The 18,918-nt window shown below is 36.3% G+C and overlaps 3 protein-coding genes across 3 annotated transcripts; 2 read left to right on the forward strand and 1 right to left on the reverse strand.

Moving 5' to 3' along the window:
* The first annotated feature begins 3,776 nt into the window (after positions 1–3,776).
* LOC137736196 (uncharacterized) lies at positions 3,777–4,208 on the forward strand. Its single transcript, XM_068475518.1, has one exon. It carries the CDS (start codon positions 3,777–3,779, stop codon positions 4,206–4,208), a length of 432 nt encoding a protein of 143 aa, XP_068331619.1.
* A 5,030-nt stretch (positions 4,209–9,238) lies between these two features.
* On the forward strand, positions 9,239–13,882 carry LOC137738301 (uncharacterized). The gene is made up of 6 exons (XM_068477939.1): positions 9,239–9,452; positions 10,444–10,568; positions 10,685–10,746; positions 10,836–12,665; positions 12,840–12,993; positions 13,095–13,882. Exons 2-6 carry the CDS (start codon positions 10,448–10,450, stop codon positions 13,760–13,762), a joined length of 2,835 nt encoding a protein of 944 aa, XP_068334040.1. The 5' UTR covers positions 9,239–9,452; positions 10,444–10,447; the 3' UTR covers positions 13,763–13,882.
* Positions 13,883–15,181: 1,299 nt separating this feature from the next.
* Positions 15,182–18,610, reverse strand: LOC137738346 (transcription factor MYB14-like). The gene is made up of 3 exons (XM_068477984.1): positions 18,147–18,610; positions 17,872–18,001; positions 15,182–16,399 (listed from the first exon to the last, which is right to left on the reverse strand). The coding sequence occupies exons 1-3, from the start codon at positions 18,277–18,279 to the stop codon at positions 15,604–15,606; spliced, it is 1,059 nt and encodes a 352-aa protein (XP_068334085.1). The 5' UTR covers positions 18,280–18,610; the 3' UTR covers positions 15,182–15,603.
* Between the last annotated feature and the right edge of the window lie 308 nt (positions 18,611–18,918).

The following is an 18,918-nucleotide window of genomic DNA, read 5'->3' on the forward strand; positions in this document are numbered from 1 at the left end:
AATTGTTGCTGAATGCTCTCTCATGGTGGTTGTGCATTTAATTTTATTAATGGCTTGGCTCAAAACGACGTCGTTTTGGCCAAGTTCATTTAATAAAATAAAAAAAACAGTCTTCTTCTTTCTCTTTCTGGGCAAAACCTACAATCTGTAGCAATTGCTGCTCTTCTCCTCCACCACAACCCAAACTTAGATGGTCTTCGGAGGTCCTCACCGGCATTTATCCGAGCTTCCGGGTGGTCCCCAAACCACCCCGGTCCCTTAGTAAATCTGTCTCTGCATGCACCCCTATGAATCCATTAATGTGTCCAAACCAATAATACAACATCAAATAGAAAAGTTAAAACACATAACATTGGGTTAATAACTCACATTGGCATCCTGAGAGAAGTATGCATATCCTTCCCCAATTAGTCGGCAAACACAAAACTTAAGAGAAAACCACATAAGAATATCTCAATTTATGTGGAGAGAAAGGCTAGACCTAACTAATTTCTACTTGCATACATTTTGGAACAAGAAGTAATCACATATTACAAGAACATACATACCAAAATGATAATATAGTATCATATGAGAATGCTGAAACTCAAGACATTTATGCTGTTGAACCGAGATGCAACTGCAACACCCTAGAAATCTAAGAAACAATTACAAAATAAAGGTCTCTCAATTAAGGTGGAAAAGAACAAAAGTCTATACCTATTTAGTTAGTTGCAACTTGCATTGATCATAGTACGATGAATGAAAAATAGCCAATTGCACACCTCGTATCTACAACGGTTTACGATGCGTGCTTACGTCAGCTAAGGGCAGACTTTTGTCCATAAAATAATATGGGGGAAAACAAAAAGAGTAGGGGACTGTATTCACCTTAAAGCAAAAAAGTAGGGTGTACTATTATCTGCAGAACCAATGGAAAAGTTCAATTTTCTGGGCATGGAAACACAAATATATGGCTTGATCCCTCCGGCCCCTACCTGCAGGAGGTGGAGGAGGATGCAGCAACAACATATAGCCTTTCCCTTTTAGTGTTTTGTCGAACAATTGCTTTCAACCCTTGTATCGATGGCATGGCCAATAAACGAGATAGGATTGTACAACAAGCCATTTGATGGACCAAATATTGTACCATGCATAGTAACGGAGTAAGAGATTCTTCTTAATGGGGCATGCTAACATGTGAATGGGGGCATTCGCCCCTAGTGAACTTATGGTGGCTGCGTTCCTGCATTCACACCAATAGCATGCATATCATGATCTTATTAGTTTTTTGGGTGGTGTTATCCACACATTCATTTTTACCTCTTACACACTCATCTTAATTTCCGGTTGTCAAATCGAATAAATTGAAGAAGATCATGGACAAAAATTAACAAAAGTGTAGAAGTAAAAAAATGTGTGTATTGCACTACCCTCATTTTTTTTGGATCAAACATTTATCTTGTTTTTAACTGTAACTAGTTTATAATTACGTTATCACGTTTCCACATATACATGTGTATATATTTAGATCAAATATTGGTACGTTTAAATTAAAAAAGAGTACATTTTACTATGGTACATTATAAATAAAAAAAAGTGAATAGATTTTACATAAAGAAGATGGGTATATTTTACAAACAAAAATTGATACAGTATACATATATATAACAAAGTTGTACATGATAAATAAAATAGGTACAAATAAAAGATTAAACCCTTAAAAAAAATTGTGGGTATACATAAAAGTTTAAAAATATGGGCACAAAAAAAAAATTACATAGGTGGAAAGTAAAACCAAAAAGAAAATTGGGACGCATTACAAAATGGACACAAATTAAAATCAATTAAATTGAAATCACAAATTTGAAGCAGATCTTCACATGCAATAAGTATAGGACTCGTTTAAAATCAACTTCGAAATCGGTCGTTACCATAATCATTTGGAAACACGTTGAAAAACTCGAATTTGGGTTGAGCTCGTAGGTTTTAGGGATATGATGTTGATGTGGACTTCAACATGCAAAAGGTGAGAGAAAGAAAATTGAATTGGAACGATCTCAAACAAAGTTGCTCCTGAAATTTGGTGAAGGGGAGGAAATTGAATTGGGGCATAAACTTTTTTATTCGAATCAAAGTCGACCAGGAAAGAAGAGATGAGGGAGGAAATTGGCGAGTACTACCCCACATGTCAAAAGAGGTGGCAAAAATGAAATAATAGAAACTTAACGAGGCATTCATAATATAATGAAATAATGGTGAGCCTAGTAGAGTGACAAACACGGCTCAAGGTTTTCTATACAAAGTCGTTCTCGTCAAAATAGGAAGCACACTAGCTTATGTACAATGATTTATTCAGTTTTAAGTTTTAAATGGATTGAATTTTGTGGCTTCACGATTAGAATTGTCTTTTATCTTTGTTTTTTTTTTTTTTTTTTTTTTCAAAAATGAAAAGTTAGATATTGTTCTTTTTAATAATTTGTCTATTGTTTAGGTCTCATTAACCACCCCTTCAAGAATTAAGTCAAATTAAAATTATATTCGTTTAGGTCAAGAATGTCTTTGGACTGCTTAAAGACATCTTATTTTCAACAGGATGAAGGCATATTAGTTATAGAGTAAAAATGTAAGTTAATCCTGAAAAGCACTCATTTAAGTGTTTTTGGAATTCAAAAACATATGCTATAAACGTTTTCATCATTGTTTTTTTGACAAATAAAATCATCTACACTAAGACCATCTCTAACCCTTTGAATAAAACCTAAAATTTTTAGCCCATAAATTTTAGGTTTTAATTCAGAAACAGTTTTTCTGCTCCAACCCTTCTAGCCTAAATTTTTTAGCCCGAAGTTATTAAAGAATAAATTTAGGCTAATTTTTTTTATGTAATTTAAAAAAAAAAAATTATGTACACTATCCTAATTAGTTTTATGAATATTTTAACCTAAAAATATTTAGATTCCGATAAATATTGAAAAATCATTAAATTTGGGTGAATTTTGAGTTAAATAATTTTTTTTAATTATTTAGCCATTAGATTTAAATTTGGACTGTTAGATCTTTTTTTATACCATTGGATTTGATCATATTAGACATCAGCAGTTAGATTCAATGAAATTATAAATTTAAAACAAAAGCATTAAAAATGTGGAACGTTGGATAACCAACGGCCTTTTTGAATTTCAATCGTTGATCAACCAAAAGAGCCATTGATTCACTTTTCTTGGCTGACAATTGCTGGACACACCCACGTGGGTGGGGCTGCCCTTTGCAGCAATGATAAATGCTAGAGTGCGTCCTTCATGTGGCGCGAGTGGTTTTGGGCGCTTGTCGTCCAACTCCCTCTCTTCCACTCGCACAAGTGGGCTCCTCTACTAACCCAGTCCTATTTTCGGGTCGGTATTTGGCCCAATTTTAGCTTCTAATCCAAAATTCCAAATTGGCCCAAGGGTTGGAAGGAAATGGGAGGGGAATAGATGGTAAATTTTAGGACTTACTCCAAGGGTTGGAGTTGGTCTAAGGAAAATGAGAGTAGGCTAAGTCTTGCAATAGATTAGTAATAATGTGGTTCAAATCGCATTTGACTAAGACCTCTCAAATTCGCCCTTTAGTCATTTACATCACTTTCCAAACGAATGGTATATATCTGACAAATAATGGTAAAAGCAACACTAGGGGAGGCCTATGCAATAGTGCTTTAGTAGCTCTGGGCATGGTTGGGTGTTTCTAAAGGCCCAAGTAATATATACAAGTTTCATTAGTTTTCAATTTCCATGAACCATATTCTTTCTCAGAAAATGAAGCTATTCGGGTTTGCGGTGACGGATGACAGTGACCTAGTCGCCATGATCATCGAGAGCAAGAAGTTTGAGTGTCACTACTGTGGCCGGAAGTTTGAAAGCTCTCAAGCATTGGGAGGTCATCAAAACGCACACAAAAGAGAAAGAGAGCTTGAAAGGATGGCCATGTTAGAAAATGTTCAACATCTTCGTCATCCTCCTCCTAATCGTGATCATCGTGATCAAAATCAACTGGTAGCAGCAAGTGTACCTATATTCGTTTGTTCTAGTGGGTCCACAAGCAATATCAATGGTGATCATGCTGGTGCTGCTCGGGTCCCGTCTGTTGTAGCTCCCAGAAACCCTCACGGCCCGTACTTTAAACAGATCGAACAGGTTCTTCCCAACACAGATGAAGGAAATTATGTTGATCTGCGTTTGAGACTTTGAGTCTTAAAATTCACTAAACTGGTTAATTAGAAAGCTCTTTCTGTCATTTCGTGTATGGTTGAAAACTTGCGTGCATGTTCAATTATATGGTTCCGAAGAACCCTAAAAAGTTTCATGTTCGAGCTCATACATGGGCAAGCATTGTTTTACAATGCATAAGCTATGAAATAGATGTTTATGTCTTCATTATTAGAATCTTAATATTGAGTACCTTACTTAAGAAATCATAAAGTCTAGCTAGCCATGTGAAGTTTTATTTTCCTAATCAATGGGAAAGAGAGAATTCCAATTCGGAACATTTTTCAATATTAAGAAAAGATACTATTAGACTGAGAGTTAGTTCATAGCCATGTGAAGTTATATAGATGTATGAATTTTCTTTAGCTTTCATCTTGTTAATAGAGTTAATCATTCAATTTATAGTTTGATCGCTCAAAATTAGAGACTTAAAACTTAAAGTCTATTTTCGAGAATATAAAAGAGTATTTATCAAATATAGTAAAAAATTAATTCTTAAGTTCAAAAATGTCACTTTTTATAAAAACTTTCAAATATATCCAAAATTTCACCTAAATAGACATAAATACTCTGAAATTTAACAATTAAATAAATTAAAGGCTTTTTAGCTACTGTCGCCTTAAGCTCCGGTCCAACTTCACATTTGCTTCTACACTCCACCACCACAACCCTATTCCCTTCGACCCCCCTCATCATCGACATTGAGCGTTGCCGCGGTTACCGCAAGTGGGAGTAATAGAATTTCAATCATGCCTTCAACGCCTTTTTTCTTACTAATATCATTTTTAGTTTTAAATATAAAAATATTTTTTAATGTTAATCCACATGTCATTATATGATTATATTTGTGAGACCCACGTGTCGCCACATCATCACACTAACAAAGCAATTGACAGATCTTTCACGAAAAAACTAAAATGATCACAAAGGACAAATTCAAAGAAAGACTAAAATGATTCATGATAGACAAATTCAAGAACATTAGTATTGATTATCATTAATTGTTAAGGACCAAATTAAAGAGTTATGCCAATGTCACGAATCATTTTGGCTAAAAAGCATTTAATTTATTTGATTGTTAAATTTGAGGGTATTTGTGTCTATTTAGATGAAATTTTGGATATATTTGAAATATGACATTTTTGAAATTAAGGGTTCATTTCTAGCTACATTTGATAAATACTCAATATAAAACCTAGAATTTAAACTTTAAATGGTTATACTACAGTCTAAATAATCAACCATCTAAATTAAATGAGATTAGTATAGCCGAAGACAAATTAGCAAAAATGAGATTTCCGAACGTTAGTTTCATTGTTTATAATTCGTTAATAACCCAATAATGTTTTTTTTTTTGGGGGGGGGGGGGGGGGGGGGGGGGGGGCGCCGTGGGGAGTTTTGGCGCGGGGGGGGGGGGGGCGTGGGGTGGGGGGTGGGGTGGGGGAGGTGTTGGGACGGTGGGTGGGTGGGGGGTTGTGTGTGTGGTGGGTGGTGGTGTTCAAATTGTGGTAATGATAATCTCTAAAGTTCCTTGAGGAGAAGTGAAAATTTATATAATACAAGGGACATTCAACGCCGATTTATGTGTCTGTCCTATATCCATTCGAAGTTACGAACGGGGGTTCTTACATCTTCCAAGGTCAGCAAACCGAGCAGACTATGCTAACAGCTTGTCAAGGATGTGCATCTACACACACACACACACACACACAGAGTGTATAAGTTCGCATTCGTGTCTCCTCTTTCGTTAGCGTTAGTTTTCTCTGGGGACGGGCTACCATGCGTGTCAAATGGTGAAGGAAAGGATGAAGTTGTTCCTTGTGTGATTAGGTGGTGTTGCATGTAGTTCTAGGAGCCATTCTTCTCCTTACTTGTCCTGGAACCTTTATATATTCTTACAATCTTTTAGAAATCTTGTTTTTTAGTTTGCTTTTAGTATTAGGGTTTTACTGAAACACACACATCGCCCAGAAAAGAAATTATTTTTTCTCCAAATAATTACACATATATTAAACATGTTTTTAATTACCTGGGCATGCAAAACTCATATATGATTGATTTAATAGCTCAAGAAAAAGCTAGCTCTTCCATTTACATACCACAGTGCTTTGATAAGTCAACGGAGTTTCTATAATATGAGAGATTTTCAATGTGATTGGAACACGAGATGGTACACCACATGTACTATACAAATTGTGGAATACGTGTGGTAAAAAGATAATAATTTAAAAAATAAAATTTCCCACCACTTATATAAAAACACGTAATGTATCACCAATATTCTGGTCACAATGAAGAGTTTCTCCTATAATACCAAGTCTCCCCTAACAAATTGGAAGGCAACGTGAGTAGAGTATGATTCTCTCCCCTCCAAACCTCGTTCTCTTCCTTTTCCTTCCCTTTCACTTCCTCTCTGTCTCTACCTCTATAAAGAAATCAACACTTGACGTGATTTAATTGTCATCGTTCAAATAGGACGGGACTGAAAGGGAGAGACGTTTGAGGGGAGAAAACCATACTCCTAAAATACCATTCAACAATTTACTCCCATTTTTTTCCAGTTGTTTTTTGCTTTTCTCTTTCTCTTGGTCAAATTCTGCCTTTCGTTTGTACAGTTTTAACGCATCCATAAAATTTCGCATTTTTTCTGGAGCCCCAAATATTTATAGCAAATGCAAATGATGAGAGTTCTGTGTTAGACTGAGTCACAAAGTACATAAATCTAGAAGAGTATATATGAAGGTTCCAAGTTAGTGAACAAATTAAAACCAGCCTAGGGCCACACATTGTGTCTGAAGCAGTTTTTTATTTTTTTTGGAAAATAATGGGAGAAAGAAGTTTGAAAGAAATGTGAAAGAGAAAGGGAATTATTTTTTCGGGCGCTCACCAATATCTATTTCTAGATGCTCATTTTTTTCTTGGAGTAGATTTCTGGATGCTCATTAATTTGGCAAAGAAACCCTCTTTAGGTTTGAGCGGTTTCATAGACCCTCTCGTTCTTTCTTTTTGTTGTTGTTGTATACTCATCACATCCCCACAAATTAAGACAATGGTTTCCCAACCCTTCTTATTTAATCAACATCATCTGAGAGACAAATGACAGCAACGCAAGTCCCCCTATAAGAATTCCTTGCTCTCGCATCAAAACCAAGTTTTCGTTGTCCACCTCTCTCTCTCTTTGCTCGTCAACCTTGATTGGCAAGTGAGAAAGATGAGAGAGATGGACGAGATGCAATCAACTTATCGATCAGCGTATATGCCTGATGGTGACCGTGACCATGAAGGTTATCCATGGGAAAATCAAAGGTATTCACGTAAAGCATCTTCGATCTACAACTCTAGCCAATCAGAGCTCAAGAGACAACGTCGGGTGGCCAAGTACAAGTCCTACGACGTTGAATCCAAATTCAAGACTGCTTTAAAGAATGGGGTACGTTGGTTCAAGAACAAATATCATGCGCTTGTGTATGCGTAGTTTGAGAGAATGTCAAGGAATATATCTCAAATTTGAGACTTGCACGTAAACTCTAGCTGGCTAGATTTGCATGCATTTGGCGTTAGCCTCTCGAATTAAGGTTGTGTTTCATTCTTTCAATTTTTGTGCAATCGATCAGTCCATTCATATTTTTCTGCCTTTCGATTTGTTCAATTTGTGGTTAATAACGTGAAAATCTTGAAAGACATTTGTGATCTATTTCTATGCGATGAATGCCTTGTTCTTCTTGAAATTTTCGCCGAGTCTTCTTCTCTTTGGTAATTTTTCCGGATCTGAAATGTTTACCCTAACATTAGGCTTATAAATTCCAGCATAACAGGATATATGGGATTTTACATATAAACTAGGACTCAAGAAAATTGAGTTTAATAATTTTCACACATGATCATGAATTCCATGATGTTACCAGTACATGATTGATGTACAACTAGAAATATTCAATCTAAAAAACAGTTATTATCGTTCATGAGATTTGAATTCAAAACTTTCTCTGATAACCTAACAAATGATTATGAGAGGATCTACTCTCCCAATAAAAGAGCACCTTTGTATGTTGAACACTTCACTAGAAGATGGGTCCTTATTTACCAAAAGAAACGAAAACATGGGTCCTTTTGTGCTATACCTAAATAGTTTGCATGTCTTGAGTCATAAAGATATTTGTTACATTACAAAAAAGCAAAGAACTTTTATGTCTTAATTTCTATGAATGAGTTGGAGTTCTCTCGGTTGAAACACCAATTTTTTTTTTTATTTTTAAACAACTATCGTACATGAAACTTGAGTTGAAAATTTCTTCTAACAAATGAAGATCGACTATTTTTGTTTTTAATGAAATAAATCTAAAAGAAATCTTACTACTACACCATGACATGTTAAATTGACCAATTGACTTTTAGCATTTCTCTTCTTAATTTTTCAAAGAAATTTTACACTCGAACTGTCCTCCGTTATAAAAAAAACAATTTCAAAATAAATTAGCAATACTATCTTTAGTATTAATATAACCAAGATATTAAGATTATCGAAGGTAGATAGATATACTGAGACGATCATAAATTTTCCATTGAGGCCCAAGGCCCAACGAAGGAAAACTAAAGTATGACCCCCCGGGTCGTAGCCCAACATGCACAGGAGCCTCATTTCGTCTTCTACTATTTGACTTTTAAAAAACCAGTACCCTCACCCAACTACGTACAACAAATCACATATACTCACCCCCACTGAACTGCCACGTATCCGTCACCCCACTTCCCACGTCACAAACACTCGTCCTCCACATGCACTGCTAGGTAACTTTATCGCGCTGCCTCACCACCGAGGGGCCACTCCAACGCCCCCATTTGGAATTTGAAATGAAAGCCCCTCTCCAAAGAGACGTTAGAAAATTACAACCTTCTGTACGTTTTATTCCATTTTTTATTTTCCAAAGATAAATTTAATTATTTTATTTTTGTCCACATACAGTAAAGTCCCACTTCTATCCCCATTTATTGCTTTGAACGACACGGGGGCCTCGCTAATGCTGTGGAGGGGGAGAGTGAGTTTCTGGACGCAGATTCTGACCTCTCATAGAAAAAATAATGAAAGATTTTCCCATTTAATTGTGTTCCCTCTCATCTCTGCTAAATCTTTCATTGCTTCCTTCACTTCACTTCACTTGTTAGAGAGAGAGAGAGAGAGAGAGAGAGAGAGAGAGAAGCTCAGCTGATTCCTGCCCATTAGTTCTTGTAAGTTTTGATTCCTGCCCAGTAATACTTTGAATTTCAGTGTAAAGTTAGAATCTTTGTTGTTGGTTTTTAGATTTGTGAATTGGGTTGGATTTGTTTTGATGTTTTTTGTTTTGTATCTTGTGTTGGGGGAGTGATTGGTTGCTGAGAAAATGTGGGAAAAGGGTGGATTTAAGTAGATTGATATCTGTTTTTCTGCTGCATATTCTACATTTATGTAATTTACTTGAATTATTTTGTTCTTGGGAACTTTTTGCACTAAATGTTGACTTCCACTTATTTATTTGCAGAATGTATTTATTTTTTCATAGTTAGGTGCATAAAGAATCAAAGATGCAAAATTTCCTTCTCATTTGCCTTTTGAAGTTTTGCTTTTGTTTGACTTTATGCTTAGATTAGGGACATTTGGGATTTGGGTGTTTGATAATCTTCTGAATTGGGTTATGCAATTTGTTGATCCTATTTGGTTTAGAAAGCTAGGTACTTGAAGAGCATATGATGCAAGGGTAAATTCTAGTTGCATGTCTTAAGTTGAAGCAGAAAGGTCAGAGTTTGATTCAGCTTATTGAATTTCATAGGCTAGTTTCTCAGCATTGAATTTGCTGGTTGAGGTTCACATTGTCTTGATTTCGAAAGCTAGAACGCTGGTTGAGTAGTATCCATTACCATAGAAGTAATCTTCCCTGAATGACATAGAGAGCATTTTAGATCATCTGATATAAGATTATCATTGTTTTGTATGGTTTGACTTACTAAGAAAAAGATGGTTTTCCTTAATCATGAAACAACATCAAAATTAAGTGGAGATTTGTTGTGAACCATGTAGTCTTTTCTATTGCTTAGGACTTCCGTGCTAATTACCATTTTTATGGGATATGTCCTACTTGTTACGTTTCAAAAAATTATTTTGTTCTGATAAAGTGGAATAGAAATTGTCTTCCTCCTTGATTCTTTTACTTAACTGTTAAGGTATTCTTAATTTTTGCATTAGAAAAATGGGAGTTGAGAGAGAAGGTTCGAAAAGCGGAGCAGGTCATGTGGGCAGTTTCTTTCAGCTGTTTGACTGGACTGCAAAATCTCGAAAAACATTGTTCTCTGGCAAGTCAGATTCACCAGGTACAGTTTTATTGTATCAGCATATGTATCAATGTTTGTCACTTATGGTCTTGTATCATTCTCCTATTTCATGGGTGGTTGTTTTGAATTTTGATTTCTTCCTCTTTTTTATTTAGAACGCTCAAAAGGAGGAAAGAAAAGCCAGGGGAACTCGCCAGTGACGCAACAGCATCTGGTGGTCAGTGTTCTAGCACTGCTTATTTCTTTGGACCATTTTGATATGGGATTTGAATCTAATACTATTTTCAATCCTTGTTATATTTCTAGGTCGATGAGGATGAAACTGGGGTAGTTTCAAGTGTCAGAGGTAGCAGCGATTATAGTTGTGCTTCATCAGTTACAGATGAAGAAGGATTTGGAGCGAAAGCCCCTAGTGTAGTAGCCAGGCTTATGGGATTAGACTTCTTACCCACATCCAGTTTTTCTGGGCCCTACTCTACCCCATATTTTGACAGTCAATCTCTCCAAGATGCTCATCACCACAGGAGAAACATTGAGTGCTCTCACGACGATCAGTTACAGTATTCTGGAAATCTCATAAAAAGTATGGAGCGCCCTACCAGGAATTCTTTGAAGTCAAATCCCCAGAAGATGCAAAACAGGCCAATTGAGAGGTTTCAGACTGAAACATTGCCGCCTAGATCAGCTAAGTCTATACCGATCACACACCATAAACTTTTGTCTCCCATTAAGAACCCTGGCTTTATTTCCACTAGGAATGCTGCTCACATAATGGAAGCTGCTGCAAAAATTATTGAGCCTGGACCTCCAGCTACCGCCAAGGCCAAAATGCCTTTAGTAGGGGCCTCTTCAGAGCCCTTGAAGGTTCAGGCTCTCAAAGAAAAGATGGAGGCATCCCGAAAAGTTCCACCGGTTGGGTCTTCTTCAGAAACCTTGAAAGATCGAGATTTAAAAGATAAAGTTGAAGCTGCTTACAAGAAAACGAGGCCTTTTGAAGTGTCCCGAAAGCCTGTTGAGTCAAATGCTGCTAAGTCTCTTAAGGGACAGTCTTTGAATAAGAGCTGGAATGGATCTCTTGACTTGTCATTCAGGTCTTCTTCAGAGACAGAAGAAAGTAGGGGGAAGTCCATTTCTCTTGCAATCCAAGCAAAGGTCAATGTTCAGAAAAGAGGTCAGAATATAAGTAGAAATAGAAGCTCGGTAGGTCAGAGAGAACAGAATGAGGTCATCTCAAACCAGCCTTTCCGGAGCCAACCAAATGTTCAAAAGAATTTGAATTTGCATAAGAAACCTTCTACACATAACGCTTCAGGTGCTCTTAAGCAGAATAATCAGAAACAAAATGGCGTAGTTGATAAAGAGAAATTACCTTCAAAGCCTTTGGTTTCCAACTCACAGGGTAGAAAAGTGCTGTCTGGGGATTCTTCTTCTGGTCGTCACAAAAGCTCAGTTCGAAGTAGTGGAAATTCCAAAATTGGATCCAGGAAGTTGGGCTTAGAGGCAATGGATAGTGAAAAGGAAGTGTCCTACTCGAACAAAAGGAATTATCCTAGGAAGAAACGATCAATAGATGGAAACTTTCAATTTAATAAAGATAGTGCTGTTGATGATATGTTGAGTGACAAAAATCAGCAGTCAGTCCAGTCGAATCCAGTTATTGACAGGCACTATAGTTGGGCTGAAGATAGCAGAAAGAAAGGCATGGATGTTGTTTCTTTTACATTCACAGCCCCACTTATACGATCACTGACTGGGACTGACGTCTCAGCTGTGGTTGCGCAGAAGAGCAACAGTCTTTGCACAGATCACCGAGGTAAACGGTTGTTGGTTGACACAGACAGTATGAAGCCATCCTTAGTGGGTTACAATGTGATAGCCAGTGATGCTTTGAGTGCACTTTTGGAACAAAAATTAAGGGAATTATCTTATGGGAGTAAATCTTCTAGTCATGAATCCGCAAAAGTACGCTCAGCTTCAGCTGCTTCAAATTTGGATGTGAAACCCAATTTTAATTCAGTTAGCTCCATGCAAAGGTTAAATGAGCGGAGCGATCAACATCTATTGGTTACAGAGAAACTGGGTGACCGATATGAAGCTGACACTCCTCCTGCATTCACATTGAAACAGAAGTTTCAGGTAGGGCCGACTGTCAGTGTCACTATCACAAGCTAATTCTATTGATAAATTATAATGCTGGTCACTTTTTATGGAATTGCCCCCCTTCTTTTTACCCTTTTCTCACAAAATTACTAGTAGTATAACTTAGCAATGCTGATCTGACTATAGCTGACACAAATTCAACATTTTCAGGGAGTCGATAAGGCAGACGAATATAGCAGCAGTCCTATTGAAGCTGGACAGATGCAGAGTTTGCGGCATCCTAGTCCAGTCTCTGTTCTGGAACCTTCTTTTTCAACTGAAAGTTATGATTCTTCGATTAGCACTGATAGTAACAGTACAGAAGGTATATGAGGCTTATATATTTTTTATATTTTCTTTCCACTCTTTAAATTTTGAAATGTGTCTTATTTAGGTTGCCTGAGCACAATTTTTTCGTTTCTTCAGTAAGCAGGTTGTGTTCATCCATTCAAGCTCAAGAAGTTAATGTTTTCAGTTCTTCCAAGAAGTTTCATTCCGTTGAAGTTAACACCGAGTTATCGGATTCTGCTTCCTCAACATCTATAGGAACTGTGGCAAGAAACCATACAGCTACGGTTCACATAAAAGAATCTTTGAGATCAAATGAGTGGGAATTGGAATATATAAAGGAGACACTATGTAATGTGGAATTGATGTTTAAAGACTTCTCATTGGGCCGGGCTAGGGAGATCATAAACCCTCATCTCTTCAATCTGCTGGAGTGTCGAAGAGGACAGTTTGAAATTGATGGCGGCGAGTCCAGGCTAAGGCGAAAGGAACTATTTGATTGTACAAATGAATGCTTGGATTTGAGATGTAGGCGTTATGTGGGCGGGGGATACAGTTCATGGGTGAAAGGAGTAGCAATGGTGAGGCGAAAGGCGTCTTTAGCCAAAGAAATGTACAAAGAACTCTCAGGTTGGAGAGGCATGTGGGATTGCATGGTGGACGAGCTCGTGGACAAGGACATGAGCAGCCCCTACGGCAGATGGTTGGACTTCGAAACCGATGTATTTGCACTAGGAGTAGAGGTTGAGGGTCAAATATTTGATTCTTTGGTAGATGAAGTGGTTGCTGATATCTTGAAATTGTAATACCTGTGTTATTAGTTTTCTGCATATGACTATGATCTCTTGCGATCTTGTTGTATTTGGATACTCGTCAGTATTCAGGTTTATTGGTTTATTTATATATATGACTATGTTTCTCTTGTTCATCAGAACTTGAACTTTCGAGTAAGGTTTTGTGCCAAAACAATATAAATTGAACTTAAGATGGAGAGGTGTGATTTTAAGTTTGATCAATATATATTTCTCTTAATAGATTAGTTGAATGAGTATGATTTAATATATTGACTATGTCATTCTCATCCAACGAAAATTTATCTGATGGTGAACAATGTCATGTCAGGTTAGCCCCTAGGAACATAGCATAGTGAATGTTGTTGACTTAGTGAAGTTTCTACCTTTACCCTAAGGTAAAAAGGAAGGCAAATAAGAAAGATGGAAAATGGATATGTGGCAGAGGGGGATTTGCACTTAACCTCTTCCAACTTTTGGAAGATAAAGTACGACCGGACCAAAAGCTGTGGTATGTATACTAGAATCTAATACACTATGGGCATAATAAGACGAGTGAGTCTCTCCTATGTGTGTAATATCCATCACACAACGATGATTGGTGAGTAGTGATCTCATATTTTCTTGTTAAAAGACTTTGCGATTCATGTTACTCCACGCTAACTGTATACTTCTGGAAATATGGAGTATTCCAAAAAGGACTTTGTGTAGTTGGCAGTTGCAGAAAGATCTGCAGATGTTATTTCTTTTCCTTGAATGAAACATGAAGTTGGTCGAGCAAAAGATAGTGACTTGTAATAAAAGTGATTAAATTGGTTGCTATAACAAGGAGAATATAGTCATATGAATAGTTAGGGTGGAACGATCACAATAATAAAAGAGCCATTAATCTTCCTCTCTCATGCATGATGGAGATGGCAGAGTTGGTAAAGTATTTAAGATGGACAAATAGCATAACATTGATTTGAAATTTCTTGAAAAGTGGGGGCTGGATGGTCTCTCCAAAATCCAAATATACGAGGACAAAGTGCTATTATATCTACAGTATTTTTACGTAAGTATGTCTTTATTTTAGGCTCTCGGGTCAGCTTTGCAAAAGATAATCTAAATCTTGTTATCTGAATTATGTTAAAAAAAAAACCATGGGTCACCAAATAAAGTTTAAATGAGATGCCAGTAAACGAACAGCTGAATAATTATCGATTTATTTAAATTTTTGATATGGATAATCCTTGAAAGAGAATCTAAAAATTAAACGATTTTAATTATTGAACAACACTTCACCCGTATATATTTTTGTATATGTGTATATATATGCTCAATTCCTATTAAGGTAGTTATTAATATCTTGGTAACCTCTAGTTACTCTACAATATTTCTCATGATCAATTGATCAAACTAATTATTTTTTATAGGTTGTCATTAAAAGATCATCCTTGCACACAAAACAAAACATGATTAGTTTTAACCACGTACAACATGAATGTTTTGAACCAGCCAAAAGTTCAGCAAAGAATAAACTTCACAATGAACTGGAAAACACAAGATCACAAGTCTAGTACTTCTACCTTTCCAGTTCCAACTCACCTTGAACAATTTAACAATGATTTATCCTTGTACAATCTTTCATTTCTTAATTGCACAAAACCATACCCAGCTACTTAATCGCTGTCACAGAATCAACCATCCCAGTAATTCTCTACTAAAATATAAATTAGAAAGTTTGTGGAAGAATAAGCAAAACTTGTACATTAAATTTTGGCGTGTCCACTTTTTTTGCATCAGCAGCAACATTACTGTCCTTCACCAGTACTGCCATTTCCCCACAACCAAGCTATTGTCTCCCCTTCATCCCGCTATTCCAATTCACCATTGTGACATTGAAGGCCACCCCCTGCCCAACCCCAATTAAGCCATTCATCATCAAAGCCTGAATTCATTGATGAAGCGAAGGAGTACGACTCTCCACCACCACCACCGCCACCACTCTCAGCAGCATTTGATGAGCTCCAAATACCTGTACTTCTTCTCTCTTCAATTTCAAAAATATTATTATTCTGGTCCATAGCGTCTACACATTCACAAGATGTCCCCAAAACCTCCGTTTCACAGTCATTATCTCCATATATTGCAGTTGAACTACTAGTAATATTGTTTTCTTTTTTCCCAAGGCATAATTGTGCACTTTTTTTCTGCTCACCGCAAGGATCCAAATTAATCATTTCTGCACTGTCCAAACAAGAACTTTGCATCCCCAACATTCCTATTGCCTCACCATCTCTATTCTTTATTGGGTCCCAGGACTCCAAACCCCTTAAATTGCTGTCCTCATTACCCACTTGCCCTAGATTAATAATGGTGCCAGTTGGTAGGCTAGGGTTTCCAAGTTGACGGTTTGCTTCTGATTTTCTTGAGTTAAATGTGGCCAAGTTCTTGTTCTTGCTCTTGTTGTTCATGGTAGATCTGCTCGCTCGAGCGCCCTTACAACGTTTATTGCATGAAGTTATCTTCTTCACATCATTGAGAATGGAGGGTAGATGTTCGTTTCCCAGCTTGATAAAGCTGTAGATTTTTCGACTCAAATGAGAGTTCCAGTAGTTTTTGATTCCATTGTCTGTTCTTCCTGGTAAATGAGCGGCAATCAAGGACCACCTGCAACAGTGCATTCACAATTTATATATATAATCAAACTGATTTATAATAGTATGTACAACTGCCTAAATTAGCAGTGGTTTAGTTCTCTGGAGGGTGTTTTGAAGAGTATTAGGGATATCCCAAAAGGTTAAGTTAGCAAACCCCATAAGGTTAAGTTAGCAAACCCCACATTATGACACTAGAAAAATTGAATGGCAGTCAATAGTGTTATATTTGTGGAAGAACTATTATCCATAGCTTCTGGAGAAGCTTGTACTTGTATTCTAATATAAGGTTATTATGCTTAATTATGTGATCAACTGCATCGGTTTTAAGGTTTAGGATTAAGCACTTAGGTTTTAATTAAAGGATAATGTTTGTGTTCTCCCATGGGGAATGGACTTATTCCTCTTCTTTCAAATTTTTAATTTTCATTTGAAGACTACAAAAAATCATTCAAATTGGAAACCATTTAGTCATCCAAATGTATGGAATAAATCAACGATATGAGTACCAAGTAACATATTCAAGATGAACCGTACGCCCATTTATTTGATATATTTGAATGAACAAATGATCTCCAAATTAAAATATTTTTAATTTATAAGGATGATCTTTAAATGAAGTTTAAGAAGATGAACGATTTCGATTATGAAGTTTGTACGATTAAGATATGTTATTTGTAAAAAGGTGAAATATGTGCATTTCCCGGGGCCCAAAAGTTAATAATTAAACATTATTCAATCTTCTATTAAACATTATTGAGTTCGTAAGTTGATTTTTTTTTTTGAAGTTGATTTTATTTCACATGAGACATTATTTTAATTCTAATGCTTGAGGTTCGTCCCCTATCTGGAGCGATAATAATAATTAAGCTGCCCAAAATTTAATTTATCTGAGAGGAACCCTTGAAGAAACATATATCAGTTTTGGTATATCAAATACTAATATTAAGTAGATCGAATAAACATTAAGTAGTTCGAATTAATTTATCTGAGAGGAACCCTTGAAGAAACATATCAATTTCCACCTATAATAATCCAGACATTAAGAAGATCGAATTAACATTGTTCCCATCAAAATCCAGACATTAAGTAGATCGAATTAACATTGTTAGCAGAATTTTAATAAATAAGAGTTGTTTTTTAATCAGATTTCCAATCAACACAAATGCTAGAGCTTGAATTAATCTTGCTGCTAGCATGACCAAGTTGAAAATGGGTCCAATTATTTATAAAATATTGCCCTAGAACTCTCAAACTTGAGAATCAATCAATGAATTATACACGCACGCACACACGCGCGCACACACACACATATACAAATATATGTATATCACAAATATATATATATATATATATATATATATATATATATATTTATTTATTTATTTATCCATGACTTCTATACTTGTAGGTATTATGTATAGTGAAATTCATAGTGGAAGCACTTAATTATATAAATTATGAAACTGAGGAACATAGACATACCTATTACCCAAAGCCCTGTGTAGCTTAACAATGGTTTCTTCCTCCTCAGCAGTGAAGTTCCCTCTCTTTAATTCAGCCCTCAGATAATTTATCCACCTCAGTCTGCAACTCTTCCCACACCTCAGCAATCCTTCAAAAACAAAAAACAAAAAAACAAACAAAAAACCAAATGTATACACATAAATTAAGGGTCTTATTGTCTTACCATATTTGAAGGTTAGCTAGCTACTGTATATATGTGTGTGCGCGCACACATGTTTAATATAAACACGAACCCGCATTCTTTGGCAAAGATCTCCAAGAACCTTCTCCATGAGCGTGAATGTATTTGGTCAAGATTTCATCTTCTTCAGCTGTCCATTTTCCTCTTTTGAGACCAAGTTTCTCACAGCACGGTGCTCTTCCCATATATATGGAATCTTAATTGGACTACTACTCTTTGAGAAAAAAATGTTCATCGAAAGGGAGGCAAGGTAAGGTAGTTATAGTTGAGCGTATGACACTTCTCGTGTTGTAGTATTAATCTAGCAATAGCTAGGGTTGTACAGGGGTGGGTGATGATGTAGACGTACGAGTGGTGACTAGGGGTCCTGCGTGTGTACTTGACTATAGATTGATCAGTCGGACTACAAATTGGCAATAGTTCATTGAAATCTCTTTAGGGTCCAATTTTGTGTCAGTGACAAAATAATTTTCGAAAAACTGTTTTGTAAAACAAAAATGACGAATACAATTTTTTATTTTTTATGATTTGAAAATGTGTTTGGTAATTTAGTCCGAGAATGATTTTAGATAATAAAACATTGAAAACAGTAGGGATGTTGTGGCTGAGAATAGAGTGATGTTGATAAAAATTGTGGTTGGAGTAATGGTAATAGTGGGGAGATATATGTGGTGGCAATAACAGGGTAGAGGCAATGGTGGAGGGAGTGATGGTGGTGGTGGTGGCAGTAGCGAGGACTACAATGATGGTAGAAGATGGTTGTGTTAACAATGGTTATGAGAGATGGTTGTGAAAATGGTGGTTGAGAAGTGCGAATGATGGTG

This window comes from Pyrus communis, chromosome 6, assembly GCF_963583255.1.
Source record: "Pyrus communis chromosome 6, drPyrComm1.1, whole genome shotgun sequence".
NCBI classification, from domain to species: Eukaryota; Viridiplantae; Streptophyta; class Magnoliopsida; order Rosales; family Rosaceae; genus Pyrus; species Pyrus communis.

What these genes read in the sequence shown, in the direction of transcription:
- LOC137736196 (XM_068475518.1), top strand. Translation starts at nt 3,777, where the DNA reads ATGAAGCTATTCGGGTTTGCGGTGACGGATGACAGTGACCTAGTCGCC.
- LOC137738301 (XM_068477939.1), top strand. Translation starts at nt 10,448, where the DNA reads ATGGGAGTTGAGAGAGAAGGTTCGAAAAGCGGAGCAGGTCATGTGGGC. An exon ending in TGACGCAACAGCATCTGGTG is followed by an intron (nt 10,747 to 10,835) that starts GTCAGTGTTCTA and finishes TTATATTTCTAG; the next exon opens with GTCGATGAGGATGAAACTGG. An exon ending in CATTGAAACAGAAGTTTCAG is followed by an intron (nt 12,666 to 12,839) that starts GTAGGGCCGACT and finishes CAACATTTTCAG; the next exon opens with GGAGTCGATAAGGCAGACGA.
- LOC137738346 (XM_068477984.1), bottom strand. Translation starts at nt 18,279, where the DNA reads ATGGGAAGAGCACCGTGCTGTGAGAAACTTGGTCTCAAAAGAGGAAAA. An exon ending in ATCTTTGCCAAAGAATGCGG is followed by an intron (nt 18,002 to 18,146) that starts GTTCGTGTTTAT and finishes TTGTTTTTGAAG; the next exon opens with GATTGCTGAGGTGTGGGAAG. An exon ending in CACAGGGCTTTGGGTAATAG is followed by an intron (nt 16,400 to 17,871) that starts GTATGTCTATGT and finishes GCACTGTTGCAG; the next exon opens with GTGGTCCTTGATTGCCGCTC.